The sequence below is a fragment of the Spermophilus citellus genome (assembly GCF_964194105.1).
Source record: "Spermophilus citellus genome assembly, chromosome: 17".
In the NCBI taxonomy this organism is placed as follows: Eukaryota; Metazoa; Chordata; class Mammalia; order Rodentia; family Sciuridae; genus Spermophilus; species Spermophilus citellus.
The window spans coordinates 1511121-1533682 of NC_138199.1; the positions used below are offsets into that span (position 1 = coordinate 1511121).

At 48.0% G+C, this 22562-nt stretch overlaps 1 protein-coding gene and 1 long non-coding RNA gene across 2 annotated transcripts; one reads left to right on the plus strand and one right to left on the minus strand.

Annotated features, from left to right (window-relative positions):
* Window positions 1-200: 200 nt before the first annotated feature.
* Window positions 201-4012, minus strand: LOC308635986. Its single transcript, XR_014019318.1, has 2 exons — window positions 3869-4012; window positions 201-2533 (listed from the first exon to the last, which is right to left on the minus strand). It is a non-coding gene; the product is annotated as an uncharacterized lncRNA (long non-coding RNA).
* Window positions 4013-4187: 175 nt separating this feature from the next.
* Window positions 4188-19304, plus strand: TMEM11 (transmembrane protein 11). The gene is made up of 2 exons (XM_081270955.1): window positions 4188-4411; window positions 18408-19304. The coding sequence occupies exons 1-2, from the start codon at window positions 4350-4352 to the stop codon at window positions 18922-18924; spliced, it is 579 nt and encodes a 192-aa protein (XP_081127081.1). The 5' UTR covers window positions 4188-4349; the 3' UTR covers window positions 18925-19304.
* The last annotated feature ends 3258 nt before the right edge of the window (window positions 19305-22562 follow it).

Sequence of the window (22562 nt, forward strand, 5' to 3'; positions counted from 1 at the left end):
TTTTAAACATTTTTTTTAGAAGTAGTTGAACACAATACCTTTATTTTGTTTATTTTTATGTGGTGCTGAGGATCAAACCCAGGGCCTCACACATGCTAGATGAGTGCTCTACTGCTGAGCCACAACCCCAGCCCCTTATAAGTGAATTTTTTTAAAAATTTATTTTTAAGTTTTAGGTGGACAAAATATCTTTATTTTACATTTATGTGGTGCTGAGGATCGAACCCAGTGCCTCATGCATGCTAGGTGAGCACTCTACCTCTGAGCCACAACCCCAGCCCTATAATGTGAATTTTGTACTACATGAACATGTCAAGCATTCCAAATTAAAATTCTATTTAATTTAACATAAAAAGAGTTATTATTTTTATGTGTGCGATGATGTGGATTGAATCCAGGGCCTTGCACATGTTAGCAACTGCTGTACCACTGACCTACATCTCCAACCCTAAAATCCTATTTTTAAGATGCTAATTTTTGATGCTTTTAATTGCAAATTCAAAGCTTTCTGTGGAAATATCATACCAAAGATGTTTTTGGAAGATTTCCTCTCCCTGAATGGCTACAATGTGCTATAAAGTATAATAAGCATAATTTGCCAGGCATGGTGAGGCACACCTGTAATCCCAGCACCTTGGGAGGCTGAGGCAGGAGGATACCAAATTCAAGGCCGGTCTCAGCAACTTAGCAAGACCCTGTTTCAAAAAGGGGTAGGTGGGAGGCTGGGGATGTAGCTCAGTGGTAGAACCTCCCTGAGTTCAATCCCCGGTACAACAGAAAGGAAAAAAGAAAAAGAAAAAATAATAGTCATCATTTATGAATATATACACACTTCTCCTCTAAACAGCCTTGAAAGACGGGTTGTGTGAATGGTTTCTGCTGTCTTCATTTCCACATTTCCTTCTTATACTCACCATTCTGTGGCCAAGGGTTAAACTACATTTCCCAGACTCCTTTGTCAACTGATTCTGTCAATGAGAGGCATTGGTGGGAGTTTGGAAAATGAAAGAAAAGGAAAAGTCATTCCAGTCTCTAGCTTCTGGCAACACCTCAGGTCACAGTTATGGCATCCCCTGCATTCCAGTAGTCCCCTTAAGTAAGTGCAGCTCCCAGCTCCTACTCAGCAGCTCAAGAACAGTTTCTGGAAATATGATTTTTCCTTTTGTTCCTTCAACTGATGGGGTGCAGCAGCTAACTCCGGTTGCTAGTGACTGCATGCTCTTATTGTCCTCTTGCTTTTCCTGCCCTTCCAACACCTTTGTAAACAATACCTGTATTGAATTCCCTCTGTTTGAAATACATATGATGGTTCTTCTCTAATTAGACATTTACTAAAACAGATAAAATTGCCTCCAATTTACAGTTGAGAAAATGGGAATTTAAAAAGAGTCAGTGACTTAGTCAAAGGCAAACTAAACACCACTCCTGCCTCTTAGTGTTCCAGCTGCCCCAATCCTGTTCCTGGAAAACACCAAGCCCACTCACACTCCAGTGCCTCTGCATTTATTCTCTTTGCATAGAACATTCTGTCTCCAAACCTGAAAATGCACACTGTCTCCTCTCCCGTTCTTCTCTCATCACCAGTAATCTCCAAGTCACTGTGTTATATCATCCTGTTTCTCTTCCTCTTTTTTTTTTTTTAGTATTTATTTTTTAGTTTTAGGTGGACACAATATCTTTATTTTATTTTTATGTGATGCTGAGAATCAAACCCTGTGCCTCACACATGCTAGACAAGCGCCCTACCACTTGAGCCACATCCCCAGTCCTCTCTTTCTCTTGGTACTTGTCACTCTCCAAAACTATTTATCCACTTAGTTGTTTATTCAACTGGAATATATATCAAGACTAGTAACCAGAAGTCATGCGTCTTACTAGATGCTATTTTGCCTAGCACACACTACATGGAATAGAGTACCTTAAACATTATTTGTTAGAAGAATGAACAGATGAAAAGTGTAGTAAGAGAAGTGGCAGATTATTTTTGAGCACCCTTCCCAATGGCTGCCAGCAGTTCAGGGGACAAATATGGAGTCTCCACTGCATGGGTGCTGTCAGGAATTTCAATATCCACTGCTCAGGTTGAGCCCTCAGTAGGTACTAGAGAAATTTGTGCTGAGTGAATCTATCTGCGTATGTACCTTCCAGACAATGTCTATGCACTTTTGGTGTTCAAGAGACAACACTTTGTGCAGCTTAGCTCAAATCAGCAGATTGGAAGCAAGGTGAGAGTGGAAGAGCTGGAGAGATGGGACGATCATCGTAGGTCCACAGCTTTTGGAGTATTTTCATTTACTCTGTGCACCAGGCATTGACCTGCCTCATTCATGACGGCAGCATTTCCAGAGCATTTCCTAAGAGACATGATAGCATGGGGTAATCTCTGCACCTGGATGTCTGGGTTCAAATCCTGGCAGCATTCCTTATTGGCAGGTGACCTTGGCAAGTCAATCAGGTCTCCTGTAGTCTCTTCATTTATAAAATGCAGGCCTTAATAACAACAGTATCACTTTTCTACTGTTCCTGTGAAGATCTAAAGAGGTAAATCACTTAAAATATAGGATAGCATGGGGCATTCCATAACCATAAGTTATTACTGCCCTGTGCTTTAAGTTCCATGCAGGGGTATCATCTCATGAAATAGAGCAAACCTCTGAGGGGAGGTACTAATATCATCCCCACATTACAAACAGGGAAGCTGAGACACAAAGAAGCTACATAAGCAACCCAATCCAGAAGTGTGGAGCCACACTTCAAATCCAGTGTTCTAGAACCCCTAATACACCTTCTTAATCACTACACTGGTCAAGAGAAGAGACAGCAGGGTGCAGTGGTGCATACCTGCAATCCCAGTGACTCAGGAGGCTGAGCTACAGGAGGATCCCAAGATCGAGGCCAGCCTGGGCAACTAAGACAGAACTCATCTCAAAATAAAAAGGGCTAGAGATGTAGCTCAGGGGTAAAGGCATAGTTCCTGGATTTCAACAGTACCAAAGATAAATAAATAATAAAAAATTAAGATATGTCACATACCCACAGTGACATAATATGGCAATAGTTCATGAGTCTCTAGCATGTGCTACACATTGGCTCTTGGAGGCCGGGTTGGATGACCCAATTTGAAAACCAGGAACATCCCATAGATCAGACATGTCCAAGGTCTTGGAAGCATAAAAGCCGGGACGAGGCAGGGAAAGGCATTTTAGGCGCAGCATGACATATCGGTGGGCTCACAACCTTCTGATTTTACTAGCCTGGTAACTTGAAGGCCACCAAAAGGGGCTGTTGAAGTCACAGAAGCAGGCAACCTCCCCTCAAGGAGGGGCTTCTAGGTTGAATTACACCCTGTAGGCAAGGAGGAACTGTCAGAGGGTTTTAAACAGCTAAAACTACAGTAGAACGTGAGCCAGAGGGAAATGCAGAGGAATCCCAGGTGGCTGAAGTCACCACCATATCTGCCAACCCTCTTGCTGACCTGCAGAGCCCCACCAGTCAGGATTGTGCCTCTTCACCCCTCAGAATCTAGAGCTTATTCCTGCATTGGTTTTGTTCAAATAATTCTATGAACCAATCAGCATGTCTAACAACTGTCTGTGGGAGCAGCAGAGACACTCGGTAGTCCTCAAACTGTCAGCAGCACCTGGGATCGCTTTACAGACAGGCAAAGGCAGGACCTGGGGCAGCCCGACTGATGCCTTTAAAGGTACCGAAACGAGGCTGGTCTCGTGCACCGGTGCATACACCCGACACGGGTCATGCAACCCAAGCTCCACAGACTCTTCCCGAACGCGGAACCTCGATTCCCCTCGCGGCGCCGGTCACGTGCCGTAGCCAGCTGTCTGCTGTCAGACCCCCCCACGGCCCCGACCTGCAGGAAGGCGCTCCGCAGCCGCGCGCGTCCGTCCCGGGCTCCCAAGTGCACCCCGCGTCCGGAGAAACGGGGGCCTGGCGCGGCGGCCACTGCTTCCGAGGAGGCCGGGCGGGGCCTCCCGCCCCGGGGTGACCTCAGCGGCGGCCGCGGCCCCGTCGGGCAGGAGGCCGGCCGCCCCCGCGCGGCGCCCTGGGAGTTGTAGGCGCCGTCTTCCCCTCTCCTTCAGCACTCCCTCTCGAACCCCAAGGACGTCCCGGAGCCGGGCGCGGGGACCCACAGGCGCGGGCGGCGCGGGCTGCGCGGGCTGCGGCTCCTCCCGGCGCAGGCGGCCCGGCGGCGGCTTCCGGCGCGCGGCATTGTGGGCGTCGTAGTTCGGCGCGCCGCGGCCCGGGCCGCGCGGCTGCCGGCCGGACTACATTTCCCCTCGGCCCGCCCGCCCGCCTCGGCGCCAGACACGGGCGAGCCGAGAGTCTCCAAGATGGCCGCTTGGGGAAGGAGGCGTCTGGGCCCGGGCAGCAGCGGCGGCAGCTCCCGAGAGAGGTGAGGTCCAGCGGCGTGCTCCTGCCGGGACGGGCGACCCGGCAGCCGGGGAGCGCGGCGAGGCCTCCCGGGGCGGCGCGTCTCCCGGCCGAGCCCCGGCTCCCCGTCCCTCGCCGGGCACACGGGTTCCAGCCCGGGAGGAGCCGGGAGCCGGAGGGAGCAGGATCGGCCTCCAGGCGGTGCCGAGGACCCCAGGAGGGTGGCCGCGGGCCCGGCGCCCCACGGTGCGGGCGGAGGCGAGCGCCGGCCGCTCGGGAGCACCGGGCCCCTGCCGGGCGGCGCACGTGGCGGTCTGGGCCCCCGACGTGGCGAGGAGCGGTCCCGGGAGGGAGGGGAGGGGAAGGCCGCGCCGAGCGGACGGGCCCGGGGCAGGCGCGGTGCGCACGTCCGCCGCGGAGCCGAGCCCGCCGAGGTGCCTTCCGGGCCCGCGCGGCCGCTGCCTGAAGGGGCTTGGCTCTTGGAGGGCTCTCAGCAAGTGCTCCTACCCTTCAAGTCCTTTAAAGTGACCTTTCCCAATGAATGGTGTGCGGCTAGGACGCCACGAGCTTGTTTTTTCCAAGGTGGACCTCGATTGTGATGACCCATTTCCAGAAGATGGTACTGGAGGAGTTTCCGTGTCGAACTTGAGGATTTGGCTTCTGAAAAGCGCTTTCAGCTAGTATTAGCTCCTAGAAACTGTTCAACCCCTAGAAGTTTGGGAGAGTGGTGTATATCAGTGGAGCCACCAGGATTAAACTGCCCTGTCCATTTTGCTAAGGTTTGATTGGTATAGAGGAGATCAGAAGAAAGTAAAGTTTTGGTTTTCCTTTTTTTGGGGGGGGTCTCTTGAAGGAGGATCGTCAAAAGTTCTGTCTGTATTGTTCCTTTTCTTTAAGTGATTCCAACCCATGTTCATTGACATTACCTGCAGATGATTAGGGATTGAACCCAGGGGCACTCAATCACTGAGCCACATCCCAGTCCTTTTTTGTATTTTATTTAGAGATAGGGTCTTGCTGAGTTGCTGAGGACCGCACTAAATTGCTGAGGCTGGCTTTGAAATTGCCATCCTCCTGCCTCAGCCTCCCCCGCCACTGGGATTACAGGTGTGCACCACCATGCCCGGCTACTTTTTATTCTTGAGCTCACAGGTATCCAGTATTCTCTTTCTTCATTGCCTCTTCCTTGAAAAAGCAGTGACAATCAATCTGTCTTTTCAACTCCCACCTGGTATTTCTTGAACGGATTGGATTATCAGAAGAAGTTATCTTTATGATTTCCATAGGCCCTTAAAACCTAACACTTTCAAAACCATTAACGCAACAAAGATCTTTTAGTAATAGCAAATGATCTGGCTTAGAAAGTTGAGTATTAGAGAAAAAGGCATCTTCCTCTCTAAATAAGAACGACTCAAAGAGCCAAATAGAGATGCCTCAAACATGGTAGCAAAGGTTAACTTAACCTTTGCCAGCAAAGGTTAAGTTTTCATAGATCAAAGAAAATAGACATTGGAAATTGTTTTTGATAAGTGTTAGTGAATTTCAGAACAGTTTTGCCAACCACAGCCCATAGACTAAATAATCCTGTCTTCGATGGTTGCATCTTGACACTTTTTTTTTTTTTTTTTTTTTTGGTAGTACTGGAATTGGAGCCCAGGGGTACTCTACCACTGAGCTACACCCCCAGTCCTTTTTATTTTGAGACAGGATCTCACAGAGTTGCAGAGGCTGACTTCAAACTTGTAATCCTCCTGCCTTGGCCCCTGGGTCACTGGGATTGTGGGCATGTGCCACTGCGCCTGCCTCTCAACAGATTTTCAGAGAATTTAAATGAGTTGGCCGACAGATTTTGCATAAAGCTCTCTGCAAAGCCTAGTAGTAGCTTTCTCTTTGGTCAGGGCAAGTGCTTTTTAAGTTCATCGTTCCTCACCTGACAGCTTGACTCACTGCAGTTACCTGCCTGGTCTCTGTAGATGTTCAGGTTGTGACCTTTGGTCAGGAACTGTACTTACACATGCAGATGTTGCCTGTCATCCAGGAATGGGCATCTATTTTTTTGTTTGTTTGTTTCAGAGTCACCATCTGCCCTCTTTCCAGATCACTTGGTATGGCTTGATGTTCCCCCCTCTTTGTTTTTGTTACAAGGCCTTAGCTAGGTTCCTTCAGAGGAGTCATTTGCCAGAGCACATCTTTCCTAAGATCCTCCCACGTTGAGCAGGGCTTGGAAATTTAACCCGCCCCCGAGCTATGGAGCTGACTTCTGGGCACACCTCCATTCCTCCTCAGTTAGTGGCAAGAACTTGGGTGGAACAGGCCGGATTAATTGGTTGCCCTAGCACCATAGATTATGAGGCCTGAGTGTATTATTGGCCCTCATGACTAAAATAGGCTGTTTATGGCTCCTAAATTATTTTATTCCATGTCACATTTAGACTGACTCAAATTTCACCTCCACTTTCCCAAGTCACTGCTTACACCTGGTTGGCATCTGCTTTATGCTGAAACTGAAGGATATACATCGTGTGGTCTGGGACAGGGACTGGAGTAGAGCAATACTTTGGACAAATTTGCTGGATTTGCCACACTCTACTGCATGCAGTGGATGGAGTTTTGCTCTACCTGGCTCTTGAGTGTTTCTAGACTCAGTTCTAGATTAGAACTGAATTACTGAACTATCAGAAATTCCATAGCCACTAACCATATGCTGTTACATTTAAATTAATTAAATGAAAAATTTAGCACCTCAGGCCCACCAGCCACATTTCAAGTGCTTAGTAGCCAGTTTTGGTTAGTGGCAACCATATCAGACAGAACAGAACATTCCGCCACTGCATAAAGTTCTGTGTCTATGGGCAGTGCTGGCTTTGGAGGGGTAGAAACACCAAACTGATAGCTGCTTACGTGATTTTTCTCTCCACTCCGTTAAATTTAGGGAATCAACAGTTTTTAGAATGAAGAACATCAGGCTCTGAGCTGTAACCTGAATTCTTGTCCACAATTCAGCATACTAGCAGCAAGCACATCAAACAGATTGCCACTTGTCCTGCCGGCATCTTTGAGGTACTCTTGCCCATCTAGGAAAGCACAGAGCAGGTATCTGTCTTCTCTCACCTTTGTGCCAGCCAGGACTAGCTCACAGCCCACCTGTCTTACGTGGACTGCTTGGTGCTGCTCTCTCAGGGTTCCTGAGCATCCCTGAGTTTTCTGTGATTGTTGGAATATGAGTCTAGCCATGTGCTCTGAGTTCCTGTTCTTATAATCATGTGAACACGTACCAATCTGCATCTGATCGTGATGCAGGGCAGCCTGAGGTCTTCAGCTTTTAGGGTTTGATCATTTTTTGCAGCCTTCCCTCCTCTGGCCTGTGCAGCTGTTTCCCCTGGCATTTGTTAGACAGCTAGTTTCATGGAATTACGAGAATCAACACCATGTCCTCCTCTAGAGGGCTATGTTTTATCTGTAAACCCAGATGATAAGATCCAGGTGGTCAGTGTAGGGTTTAGTGTCCACTCCAGCTCAAAGGATGGCCACGTGGGCAGGTTGGTTCACCTTCCTGGGGTGACACACCCCTTTCTATTCTGATCCTTCCCTTTTAGTGCTAAGGACTGTTGGGATTTGGGTCTTTTTTTTTTTTAATATTTTTTTTAGTTGTAAATGGACAGAATGCCTTTATTTTGTTTATTTTTAGGTGGTGCTAAGGATTGAACCCAGTGCCTCGCACTCTGCCACTGAGTCCCAGCCCCTGCTTGGTTTGGTGTCCAAGGGCAAAACACCTTGCTAACCTGTGCCAGTTAATGTCTCTTGGGTGATTCCCATTCTGGCCCTCTTGTATGGTAGAAGTTTTTCTTCCTGGTCTGGATGAGATGAACAGGCACGGGATTCACACTCGTGTCTTATAAAAAGCCAGTAACCACTCAGCAGCCTTAACAGTTGAGGTAAGGGCTGTGCAGAAGTCCTTGCCGCCATGACAGAAATGTTCTGTATCTTTGTTGTACATCAGGGCAGCCGTGAGCCACATGTGACTATTGAATGCTTGAAATGTGACTAGGGTGTCTGAGGGGCTGAATTTATTTCATTTTATCTAATTGTAATTAACTTATATAGTCACAGGTGCCTCGCACTGGGTGGTGCTTTTCAAATGAGATTTGCACACCTGGCCCAGGTCCTGAGGGCATTGCAGTGCTTTGGGAGAGCCAGGGCCTTTGGCACCATTTGACACAGGAAACTGGCACAAGTTAGCAAGGTGTTTTGCTCTTGGGTACTTAAGTGAGAGAGAACTTGAAGCTAGGCCCCTTGTCTGCCACACTTGATGTATTGTGTTCTTGTTCCTGAGGCAAAATTGCTACTTGATTAGCAGACTGAAGAGTAGGAGAGTGACCTTTCTCTGAGATGGATGAAAGTTGTCAGGTGCCCTGTGAAAGTTCCTTGGACTTCTGGAACTGTTTTGGGCATATGTGCCTGTGCCTTTCTGTCCTCAGTGATCTTTAATTGGTAACATGGGATTTTCCTGCTAATCTTTCTGTTTTCTTTAGGGTCCTGAGGAAGCAATGCTTGGTTAGCGAAAAACAGGTTTCCACTCCATTAAATTTAGGGAATCAACAGTTTTAATAATGAAGAACATCAGGCTCTGAACTGTGACCTGAATTCTTGTCCACAAGAATTCAGCACGTCATGTCACACATGGTGATTGAATGACACATATAAAGTGAAAAGCAGGCAGATAATGGACCTAATTTAAATTTTCAGGCATCATTTATTTTAATTATATCATTGTATCATCATTTTCTCTTCCTGTCACTCATTACAAATGTCCATCTATTTTGGGGGGGGGGGGACCTGTTACATTCAGGCCCAGTGCTGGGGGCGTGTCATGGTGTAAAGTCTCAGCCTTCAAGGAACTCATGCCAAAGTCCCTTTATTTTTCTTTTGTGATGCTGGGGGTGAAACCCAGAAGCATTCTACCACTGAGTTATACCCCCAGCCTTTTTATTTTGAGACAGTGTCTCGCCAAGTTGTTAAAGCTGGTCTTAAACTTGCGATCCTCCAGCGTCAGCTGGGGTTACAGGCATGCATCGCTGTGCCCAGGTCCCCCTTTTTATTTTATAGGTGAGCTCACCCTTGAGCCCTACTTGGGAGAGCCTGGGCCCCCACTCCAGGAAGTGGGTAAAGCCAGTGCTTGCACTACCGTTAGATTGAGTTCTCCTGGGTCAGCAAGACCAGGAAACGATGGAGACTTGCAGAGCAGTGGAGCCATTGCTTGCTGGAGTGCAAGGGGAATGGGACCGTTCACCCCTTTTCTGGCAGGACTGCAGGGGTGTGGTACCAACACGTACCTCAATCGTGCGAAGCTCCCTGCTCCTGGACACCTCTGGATTGGTGGGCTTGTTCCTTGCTGCTTCTCCATGGGCATTGAGAACGTTCCAGAGCTGGAAGTGAGCTGCCTCCTGTTATCCTGGGTAGTGGAGACTCACTGGTTGCCTTGTCTCTTCACTACAAGGGATACAGGTTTTTGAGTGAGTTTTTTTTGTTTTTGTTTTTATGAAAACGTTTATGATTATTTTCACATTATAAAAGAAGCATATTTGTTTTTTAATAAAAAACAAAAGCATGGAAAAAAATAAATCTAGAGATCAACTGTTAAGCCACCACCCAAAGAAAAATGATATATATATATATATATATATATTTATGTGTAGCAATAGACTTCCCTCATATATTTATCTGTCTTGTGTTTTAAAGTATATGTGTTAACTATATCAAAAGTGTATATGCGGGGCTGGCGATGTGGCTCAAGCGGTAGCGCCTCGCCTAGCGTGTGTGCGGCCCGGGTTCGATCCTCAGCACCACATACAAACGAAGATGTTGTGTCCGCCTAGAACTAAGAATAAATAAATGTTAAAATTCTCTCTCTCTCTGTCCCCCTCTCTCTCACTCTCTCTTAAAAAAAAAAAAAAAAAGTGTATATGCTACAACATGATGATTTTATTTTTTATTTTTTTAGTACTGGGGATTGAATGCAGGGGCTCTTCATCATTGAGCTACATCCCCAGCCCTTTTTTATTTTGAGATAGGTCTTGCTAAGTTGCTGAGGCTGGCCTCAAACTTGTGTTCCTCCTGCCTCAGCCTCCTGAGTCACTGGGATTACAGGCGTGTGTCATGGCACCTAGCAACAACGTGATGACTTAAAAACATGATGATAGGGCTGGGGTTGTGGCTCAATGGTAGAACACTTACCTAGCACGCGTGAGGCACTGGGTGCCTTAACACCACATAAAAATAAATAAAATAAAGGTATTGTGTCCATCTACAACTAAAAATAATTTTTTAAAAAAGTTATGATAAATGAAAGAAGCCAGTCATAAACAACACATATGATTCTGTTTATATGGAAGGCCCAGAAGTGGCAAATCCGTAAGTCATGAAGTGGAATGTTGGTTGCCAAGGGCTAGGGGAAATGGGAAACGTCCTTAGTGGGTACAGGTACAGGTGTTTGGGTTTTGTGGTGCTGGGGATTGAACCCAAGGGGTGCTGTACAACCCTAGCTTTTTTTTTTTTAAGACAGGGTCTCACTAAGTTGCCCAAGCTGAACTTGAACTTGTTATCCTCCTGCCTTAGCCTCCCGAATTGCTGTACACTACCACACCCAGCCAGGATTTCTTTTTGAGGTGATGAAAGTGCTCTAAAATTGTGAGGTTTGATTATACAACTCTGAAAATGCTGAGCTGCTGAATTGTCTGCCTTAAGTGGGAGAATTGTATGGCTTGTGTATTCTACCTCAACAAAAATACAAATCAAGGGCTGGGAGTGTAGCTCATAACATGCTTGGCAAGTGCAAGGATCTGAGTTCTATCTGTAGCATGCAAAGAAAAAAATAAGAACTACAGCGAGGGGCTGGGATTGTGGCTCAGTGGCAGAGCGCTTGCCTCACATATGAGGTACTGGGTTCGATCTTCATCAGCACCACATAAAAATAAATAAAAGGTATTGTGTCCATTTATAATTAAAAATATTTTTTTAAAAAAGAACTACAGTGAGTTACCATTATCACACTCATAGAACCTCAGTGACTTGGGAGGCTGAAGCAGGAAAATCGCCAATTCAAGGCCATCTGGAGCAATATAGCGAGACCCTCTCTCAAAAAGGGCTGAGAGTATAGCTCAGTGGTAGAGCACCCCTGGGTTTAATCCAAAGGGAAGGAGAGGGAGGGAGGAAGGACAAGTATTGGGGAAGATGTGGAAAAATTTGTGGTAAGGTAAAATGAGGGTGGTAAGGTAAAAAGGTGCAGTCACTGTGGAAAACTACCACAGGTCCATAAAAATTGAACATAGAATTGCTGTATGATCCACAATTCCACTTCTGGGCATATAAACAAAAGAATTGAAAAACAGGGACTTGAATAGATACTGGTACACCTTCGCTCATAACAGCATTATTCATAATAGTCGAGAGGTGGAAACATCCCAAGTGTCCATTGGTAAATGAATGGATAAACACAGTGTGATGTGTCTATACAATGGAGCCCTATTCAGCCTTAAAAAGGAAGGAGAGTCTGGAACATGGGTCGATGTGGCTGAACCTTGAGGGCATTATGCTAAGTGAAATCGCCAGTCACAGAAGGACAAGTACTGTGTGATTCCACTCCTAGGAGTTCTGTAGGACAGTCAGATTCATAGAGACAGACAGTAGGATAATTGCCAGGGGATGGGAAGATATTAAATAACAAGAGTTTTGCTTTTGCAAGAGGAAAAAGTTCTAGAAATCAGCTGTACAATAGTGTGGACATACTTAACACTACTGAACTGTACATTTCAAAAGACTAAAGTGTTAAAATTGCATTTGCCACATTTAGGAAGTAACAATAACCTGTGCTCACTACAAGTAGAGCTTAGCAAGTAAAAGACTAGCCTTGCCTTGGCCCACACCAGCCTCCCCAGCACAGGCCACCTGGCTTGTGAACCCCCCTCCTTGTGCTTCCTCATAGTCTGCTACACCTTTAACTTTGCACTGGAGTCATGCACAAGAGGAATCTGCATGTGCCCCCCCCCACACACACACACAAGGTGGCACCTGTTCACCCTCATTCTGGTGGCGTTAGTTTAGTTCATTAGTCACTTGCACTCACCAAACAGTGCTGCTTGCACAAACTTGCATAGCTCTTGACTTTTTTGGGGGTGTCACCAGCCTGTGGGGGTCCCCGCATTTGAGATTCAAGTCTGGCCTCACGGTATGGGCTGGACAGAGGGCTGGTCTCTGAGTAGGGTGCCTGGCATACTCTTAGGGTGCCCAGGTCCCAGAGGGGATATTTTGTGTCCTGTTGGGTTTTCACTGTGGTGCACTTTGACTGTAACGCAGCATTCCCCAGGGGTTTCTTCGCCAGCTGATTCCCCTTGGTGGCAAACTGAGGGCCCAAAGGCCAAATGGGGTTGCAGACGGAAGGAGGGAGTCAGGCCCGTAACGCCTACTCACGAGAGCCGTGAACTGAGGCACCACAGTGTCTGCGGCAGCCCTTGGAGTTGCTTGAACTGTTGCCTGCCCCCAGCTGCATTTAGTGATTTTTTTAAAAATATTTTTTTAGTTGTAGTTGGACACAATTATTTATTTTTATGTGATGCTGAGGATTGAACCCAGTGCCTCAGCACATGCGAGGCAGGCGCTCTACCACTGAGCACAGCCCCGGCCCCAGCCTTACATTTAGTGATTTTTAAAGTGCCAGATATTATGCCAAGTTTAAAAGAGTCAAAGGTCATTTAGTAAAAAAGAGACCCCCTTCCTTTTCTGAGCTACTCAGTTCCCTCCTTAGTGACAGATTCTCAGGTCTTTTTGTCTCCTTCCAGAAAGCAAATAGATACTTTAAAACAAAATCACGCTACAGATGGCATATTATAAACACTGTTCTGTAGCATCACTGCTGCTGCTCTGTGTGTGCTTTTTAATGAAGACTCTCAGCGGTCATTTCATACATGCAGAGAAAAGTAAAAATATGGCCTCTTAGGAAGCCTGGAGCTCAGAAGATCCCAACTAGCTACAGGTTGAGCAGACCAAAATACTCCAAAATCTGATACATTTTCAGTGCCCATATTATGCCACAAGTGGAATATTCCACACAAAACCTCGTGTGATAGGTAATTGTCAAAATGCAGGTGCGCTAAACATATTGTGTAAATTTACCTTCAGGCTACAAGGTGTAGGTGAAACAAAAAAGGATTTTATGTTTAGACTTGGTCCCACCCCCAAGACATCTCATTAATCCCCAAATGCTGAACACTTTTATTCTTAAGCATTTGGAAAGGGATATTCATATTGATAAGGGATACTTATAAGAGAGACTGTATTGCTTTTTTAAAAAGTCTGCTTCCACATACCAGGGGTCAGGCCACTCAGGTTCGATGGCCCATGGCCTTGTAAGCTGGAGATCAGTTGATAATGTTCTGAATGGTTCAAGGCAGCCTTCCAACTGGGTTCTTAGCTGGGTTACATTTGACCCAGAAGCAAAATTAAGCTTTTGGGGTGAGTGCTGGCATGGTTGAGCAGTGACTGGACTTGGCTCTTAGAGAACTCAGCAACCGGTTTCTGAAGTAGAACAGTCCAGAGTCCATATCACCAGTGCAGACCTGAGCCCTTTAAAATGTACTTGTACAGTGGCAGACAGCACCCTGCCTCCACCAGCACCTGGGAAATGGGGTACTTGGCCTGGTCTGGCCAACTCTGACAGAGCTGCTCCTGCTTCCTGTGTGTCTGGATTGGTTGTGGTCTGAATCTTGCCATCTCCTTCCTTGTAAATCATATGGTATCCTGGAAATTTACTTCTCTAAACTTCAGATTTTATCCCACCTGACAGAAAATGAGAATCCCTTTCCTTAACTGACTTTTACAGCAGAATTGGTGGTTGGTTTTGGGGGCAGTAAAACAGGACACTGCCTGGGCTTTCTTTAGAGCCTGCTCTTGTTTGAAGCACCTGGCGCCTTCAGCTGGCCATGTACTTATTTTCATACTATGTATAAAGTTTTGCCCATGGGATAGGAGCAGACTGAGCTGCTCACAGTAAGACACGGGGCTCCAGGAAGCCAAAATGATCTTGGCAGGCAGTGGGGAACCATCTATGAAACCAGCTCTCAGAAGTGAGTATCAGGTGGACGCACCATGTCTACACTTGCTTGCTACAGGCTGTGGCCTTCATGAGGCCACCTACAGTCAGGACAGAAGGCCACTGCCTTGGGAGCACTTTACTGACCCAGTGTCTGCTTGCTGCTGTTCCCATGCTGTGGGGCTGGGATGCAGGACAACAGCAGCAAGGCAGGAGTTTAGGTCTTTGGAATCACTCCTAGACATGTTGGGACTCATACACCCACTAATCTGTCTTGACAAGTGGTGGGAGGTGTCTACTATGCCTGCCCAAGGAACCTGAGGGATCCTGCCATGCAGAGGGTGGGGGCAGGGTGGGCCTGGGTGCATATGGGTGCCGTCTGGGCTTGGAGAGGGAGCTGGGGAGATGACATCTGCCCACTGATGTGTTTGTAAGATGGAGCACTCCAGGTGCTGGTTTGACTGGCTACTCCTCGCTGAGAAAAAACACCATGTGAAAAATCCATTCAGGGTGGCTGCAGGCCTGCCAGCAGACAAGGGCAAGACGGCACGGTGGAACAGGGTCTGGGTGAGAAGACTCTGTAACAGCAGCTTGATGCCAGCTTTTGTTTTGAGTGTTCCATGGGGATGAGTGCTCACCTCTGACACCCCATGGTGAGGTGTCTTGTCCCCTCACTTTCAGAGGCTGCAGGACACAAATCAGCTTGAAAGCAACTCCTTTTTGGTTTCGCAGATGGATGCATGGTTTAATCCCTTAGGCCTCTTGTTCTCGGGGCCCTCGGCCTCTCTTGGCTAATATACATGACCCTAAAGGAAATCTCTTAGCCAGAAATGCTCCTGCCTGGGAGTAGAGACCCTGTCACTCCCACACACCAGGGAGCACAGTCACCCCTTAGCACTGACTTTGATTTCTGTGTGACCATCAGAGACTACTCAGCCCCTCTTCTCGCCCAGCCAGAGTGAAACCCTGATTCGGGCCGCCTTATTTGTCTGCTTAAGGTGGCTTTTAAGATGCTGAATTCTGCTTGAGAGAAACAGCTGCAGTCACCTGCATTTTCTCCAGAAGGAGAAACTTTACAAAGAAACTTAAAGGGAAACCCTGCTTTCCCAAGTCATTGGCTTCCTGTGCGTCTTTGGCAGCATACCGTGTCACAGGCTGCGTTGGCCACATCCCATGTTGAGGTTTCTTGTCTGACCCCAGGGAGTCATTTCTCTCCAGTGCACAGTTTAATCAGGGCCTGTGATTTAATTAGCAGGCGTTGCTTTAGCTCAGTTTAATTACAGATACCTTTCCAGGATAAAGAGTTCTTTTTTCTGGGTCCAAGCCAGAGCCTTTTATTAAAGGGGCTCCCATCTTGAGTGGGATCCCCTCCCTTGGCATATGGGTGCACAGTCAGCCCTTTACCTATGATCTTTTTTTTTTTTTTTTTTTTTTTTTTGGTGCTGGGGATTGAACTCAGGGGCACTTGACCACTGAGCCACATCCCCAACACTTTCTTTCTTTCTTTCTTTTTTAATATACTTTTTTCTTTAGTTGTAGATGGACACAATGCTGAGGGTCAAGCCCAGTGCCTCACACTTGCTAGGCGAGCACTCCACTACTGAACCACTACCCCGGCCCCGCCAGCCCTATTTTGTATTTTATTTAGAGACAGGTCTCCCTGAGTTGCTAAGAACCTTGCCATTGCTGAGGCTGGCTTTGAACTCGCGATTCTCCTGACTCAGCCTCCCTAGCCACTGGGATTACAGATGTGCACCTCTGTGCCCAGCTGACTTTCATTTTTTATGTGACCACATAAGAACATTCATCAGTTGTTATCCAGCCAGAGTGAAACCCTGCCTCTGAGGTTTCCTTGTCTGTTTACTAAAAGTGAATTTTTAAAAAATATTTATTTTTTAGTTGTAGTTGGACACAATACCTTTATTTATTTATTTTTATGTGGTACTGAGGATTGAACCCAGATTGAGGATTGAAAGCTCGCTTGCTAGGCGGGCGCTCTACTGCTGAGCCACAACCCCAGCCCTAAAAGTGAATTTTTAAAGTGCTGAATCTTGGCTGGAGCTTAGCATGTGTGCTGCCCTATCCCCCCAGATAAATGAAATAAAGTGCCAGATCCTGTCCAAGAATGACAACTGGAAGGAGTCTAGTCTGTCAGGCTCTCTGGTCACCTGCTTCTTGGTGTTTGCCCCCAGCAGTCCAGTTTCCACTGTGCCCTGGCATGCTGTTTCTTTGAGGGAGGGTTGGGATTCTCCTGTGGTGGGCTGAGAGGGTTCTTCTCTGGTCTCCACAGTGTCTGTGGCCACCCTGGGGTACTCAGCTCAGCCACCACTGTGTGTGCTGGTATGGCTGCTGCGACCAGCTGCGTAGGCTAGGCCTCAGCCACCGCTGTGTGGGCAGTGTGGCTGCAGAGACCAGCCTCGTAGGCTGGGCCTTCTGTGAAGGCTTTATGCTGTGCTTCTTGTTGGCCACTGAAGGAGCCCAGTTCCTGTCAGGGAGAATCAGCCCCTGGCCAGAGACCCTGGTTGGAGGGGCATAGGTTTGGGTGGGGAAGTGGTGACGACCAGGTTTAGGGACTAGGGGCTGTTTTTCATTGAGGCATATGTGACACAGAGCTGTTTTGAATGTCTCTGCGAGGCTTGGATGAAGACTTCATTTTTTGTACTGGAGATCGAACCCAGGGGTGCTTTACTATTGAGCTACATTCCAGCCCCTTTCCTTTTTCTTTTGAGACAGGGTCTCACTGAGTTGTTTACTGGCCACAAATTTGCGATCTTCCTGCTTTAGCGTCACTGGGATTACAGGTGTGTGCACCATATCCAGCTGAAGAAGGCATCTTGTGAAGCGAGCAGAGGGCGTAGAACTAGGAGAAGCAGTCCATGCTGGATGGCACTGTGTAGGCTTAGATGTGGACAGGTTGAATAAGCCCCAGGAGACATGGAAAGGGCTGTGCAGCCCTGTACTTAGGTTTGCCTGTCCTGGGTGTGAGAAGATCCTGCTTTGGATAGGAAATGTGCATCAAAGACTTCATATTGCCTAACAAGCCACTTCAGCCCATGCTTGCTGGTGGGATTGAGGCCCAGCTGCCATATGGCTTTGACACAGAGCTGAGCCCTTCCTTACAGTTCTAGATTCCTCTTTACCTGGTCAGGGTCATGTCATCCATCCGCAGTGCCAGGGGGAAGCAAAGGTTTGAGGCAGATCCCTGTGAACAGTGTCTTTTGGGGCATGAGAGCAGCCCTCAGTGGTGAGTCCTAGGCCTGCAGGGTCCAGATTGGGCCATCATCTAGGCTGCCTGATTGAGAAACCCCACAGATGCTTCTGCCTATGAGCTGCTACTCTCTTCTCAGCTCAGAGAGGGCTGCATTTCCCCAGAGTAGCTGCTATCCCTGGGCCTGCTGTGCCTGTCCTCCCGGGGGGCCCCTGAGGTGAAGCTGTCCCTTTTTGTTTTCAGTTGTGCAAACGATGGATGGCCACCTTTGAACTGAGCAAAGGGCAGGGTTGTTCAGTATCATGTCCTGGGGGGTATGTTGGTTTCCATAGAAAAACCCTCCTGCAGTTGTCTGACAATCCAAGAGCAGCTTCCGAGCTGTTGACCTTGTGCATCTGCTGTGTTCGGTTCGGGTCTGTGGCATTCTGTGCTGCAATCACTTTTTTCCCTTTGGGCTGTGTGCCAACTTGGCAGTCTGCTAGGGTGCCACACTACGCTCCCCAGCAAGCTGGCATACAGTGTGGTGGCTTGTCAGATGCACCAGTTACTCCTTTTTCTGCATCTTTCATTTTGTTCTTTCATTCTCTCAGAAAGAAAAATGTTTACTGATTATCTTGTCTGTTGGGTTCTAGAGCAGATAAACACATAAGTGATGCTTCCAGCATCTTAGTGAAACCCAGTCCAGTGCTTCAGCCTAACCGCCTTGTCTTTCTCCCCCCATCAAAGGGTGAGCTTGTCGGCCACGGACTGCTACATTGTGCACGAGATCTACAATGGGGAGAACGCCCAAGACCAGTTTGAGTATGAGCTGGAGCAGGCCCTGGAAGCCCAGTACAAGTACATTGTGATCGAGCCCACCCGCATCGGCGATGAGACTGCGCGCTGGATCACCGTGGGCAATTGCCTGCACAAGACGACCGTGCTGGCGGGTACTGCCTGCCTCTTCACCCCGTTGGCACTGCCCTTAGATTATTCCCACTACATCTCCCTGCCCGCTGGTGCGCTGAGCCTGGCCTGCTGCACCCTCTACGGGATCTCCTGGCAGTTTGACCCTTGCTGCAAGTACCAAGTGGAGTACGATGCCTATAAACTGTCCCGCCTGCCTCTGCACACACTCACCTCCTCCACCCCGGTGGTGCTGGTCCGGAAGGACGACCTGCACAGAAAGAGACTGCACAACACGATAGCACTGGCCGCCCTGGTGTACTGTGTAAAGAAGATTTACGAACTCTACGCTGTATGACTTCAGTAGAGCAGGGAGAGGAGCAGAGCCACACAGCCCGTGAGAGAGGAGAGGATTCAGATTGCCACAGTAACACTTCTTGCTCTGCAAGGCAGCCTGGGAAGGTGTTTGGTTTAATACTTGTTATTTTTAAAAAAGAACACAGATCATGGGTATACCAAGGGGTTTTTCAGCTCATTACACTAAGATGTGGATTTCCATAACCCAGGAGGGGTTCTGAGGCTGTGGAAGTCTGATTGGGCAGTGGAATGTGGATGAAAGCCAACGCTACTGAGGGGGTGTGAACGCGCTTTGGGGGGGTTTTGAAGTATATTGTTTAACTGTACCATTCAGAGCCAACCAGAAGCTATTGACCATTATTAAAATTATGAGAATTTCAATTTCTGCTGTTCTCTCTGTCCATAATGGTGCTTAGAGCTCCCGCTGCACCTGAGTTATGCAGGCACTACGGACACCTCCTGCTCCTCATTGCAGCCTAGTTCACCACTTAGCAAGAACAGGTCTGGATCTGAGGTCCTGGGGCCAGCAGCCCCTGCCCAGATAGCCTGGCTCACCTTGGCCTTGCTGTGGTTGGGGTCAGCACTGCTGACATGCTGGTGTTCAGGGACATGGTAAAGTGATGGTGCCTAGAGATACCATGAGTCTCTTTGGGTTCCCTTTTGGGAAATTCTGGGGCCCAGGAGCCTTTGTCCAGAAATTCTGATTTAGGAGGACACAGGTGCTAACATCTTTGGTTTTTTAAAGCACTCACAGCTGTTCCTGATGTGGACCGAATGCAACCCATGTCCTAGGCCAAGGGAAGAGCCCTGGAAACCATCAGGAAAGCACCCTGGATAGCCTTGGGGGCTAATCCACAGCAGCCCAGCCCCTTGCTGGGCTCCTTCCTCAGCCAAAAGTCATCTTATGCACTGTCTGCCACACTCCTGCTGAGGTTTTGGATAAATGGACAATAGACCCCTTTACAAAGGCCGAGGCCTCAGTGGCCCAGTTCTCCCCTCAGAGCCACACAGCACTTACGAAGGACAGTCTTCAGGAGACAGACAGGCTGACCTTTCACCCAGCTGTGCCACAGAGCCATGAGGGCGCTTCACCCACGGTACACAGTAAGGCTCTGGGGCGGTTACGCCGTTTTGGTAGGGGAGATCCAAATCCAAGAGTACCATGGCCCACAAAACATTTTAAACTTTGACAGTGTCCTTGAATTGTTGAGTGATAAAATGTCAGGTGTACAGTATTGTTTACATGCTGGCCTTTGGCCAGTGGGAACAATAAAGTGGTAACTACATAGATTACAAGAGATCCTGGACAAACAGGCCTCATCCCAATTGTGCAGGACAAGCTGAAATGCGCTGCCCACAACTCAGGCTCTGAGCACTGGCTTCCAAGCCTGCTGGGCAGGACAGCATGGTATGTGTTTTTGTGACAGACAGGTTCAGAGTTGGAAAGGGAGCCCCATGACTGGCCTAGCTGTGCTCTTTCTGCACATCAGATTTCATGGGGGAGGTGGCTAGAACTGGACAGGCTGTGGGACCTCAGGTCAGCCAAGGAGATGCCCTCAACCAAAATAGAAACCAGGTACAAACGGACGCTCCTTTGCCACTCCCCAGGCCACACTTAACAAAGTATCTCTTGTTGGGTGCACCAACGCAGGTTGTGAAATGCCATCGTAGTTATGTGGTCCCTGGTCATACAAGTGAAGCTGCAGTGCCTCTGCAGACAGCAGGCAGGGATTGGTGTGACCCAGGCAAGGCCTTGGGAGCAGCCAACGTATACCTCCCTCCTGCCCAGAGAGGCTGTCACACACAGCAGGGTCCTCGACAAGTGGTTCATGCTCACCTGTGTCACACAGCTTTCAGTAACTGAGAATTGAGAGGAAGCAAAGGCCACATGACCCAGAGGTCCTGCTGTGGAAAATCTGCCCAAGTCCCACGTGGGTCATTTAAGGGAATGGGTCGTGTAAATAACCTAGCAAACCACTTTAAACTTAACTACCCACCCCATCCAGTTTCAGAGAAGCAGAGACAACTAACCAGGCAATGTGAAGGGCAGACCCTGGCTGGCTCTTTCCACCTGTGTCTCCTCCACAGCCTCTCGGCTCCTCCAAGTTTCACATCTGGTCTAGCACTGGGACGCCCACCTGTCTCAGGAGGCTGGGAGACTTGCTGTGAGCCAGGCTGTATGCCCAAGGGGCCATGTCCTCACCATTTCCCCCTCTACACTGTGTAGAGCCGTGCTGGCTGGGAAGGAAAAGCTAGTTTTAGTTTTCAGTCTCGGTTTTGGGCAGGAAGCACAAGATGGCCTGCTCTTGCCCAAGCACCAGTGGAACACCTAAAGGTTTGGAAAGGAAAGTGGAAAGTGTCTTTGAACTTTATCAGATATCTGAAGGCAGAACCAATTAAATGTCGTGGTTTTCAGACCTCCCTACAGAATTCAAGATTGAAAGTGAGCCAAAAACAAAACAAAACAACAACAACAACAACAACAACAAACCCCCAATGACAGAAAAGCTAAACTGGAACTGCAGCAACGCTGCTACCCCTGGTGGCAAGTGCTTACATTCAAACACTGGTTTGAAAAATCCAAGATTAAAATGAAGGTTATTCAGAGTCCACAAGCCAAAGCCAGGCTGTGGCGAGCTGCCCTCTTGGAATAAGTTTGCCAGGCAGGCTGGGCAGGTGGAGGCTTGGCCCCAGGAGGATGTACCAGCTGCCCTCCACATGAGGACAGGCGGCCTCAGGAGGTCTCCCATTTGTCCAAACCAGCACTCTATCCAGAAAGGCTTGCTTAGCTCCAGAGGTACCTGAAATAACACTGTAGGAGCAACAGGGAAATTGAAGCACAGTGATGACCGGCCCTTTGGGCTGTGGTCTCTGAGGCCAAGAGCACCCCTCTGACATTAAAGCTTCCCTGGAATTTGCCAACCTCAAGAGCAGGGTGTCCCATGTTCGGCCTCTGGCAAGTAGCCGTATCTATGCTAGCTCTGGCCAGGATTAGGAATTCTTAGATTTTCTCTTCTTTCTGGCCCTGGAGGTCATGATGCTGAAGAAGAGCCCAGTTAATAATTATATTTTACATTATACTTTATTTTTATTTTTTTTTAAAGAGAGAGTGAGAGAGGAGAGAGAGAGAGAGATAGAGAATTTTTAATATTTATTTTTTAGTTCTCGGCGGACACAACATCCTTGTTGGTATGTGGTGCTGAGGATCGAACCCGGGCTGCACACATGCCAGGCGAGCGCCCTACTGCTTGAGCCACATCCCCAGCCTTTACATTATACTTTATATGTCAAAATATGTAGAGCATTTCTAAAGTAAATCTTAGAAAGTGAGTTTTAAATAATGTTAGGCAAAGAAACCACCACATGTCCACCAGAAGTGAACTTGAGGTGCTCCAAGCTCCCTGCACTACAGCTGCAAGCTGATAAGGCTTGGCGGCTCCCAGAGCAACACCCTCACCAATGGCTTTGCAGTTCCCTATCTTCTAAAGATGGAGGACACCACTGCTGAACTCTCATTTTGAGGGCAGTATATCCAATGCTGATGGTTTTATTTAATAGACAAGAAAGGAACAGCACCTGGACATCAGCCATTCTAAAAAGTGCTGGAATTCAAAGGACATGCTTCAGTTCTTCTAGTCA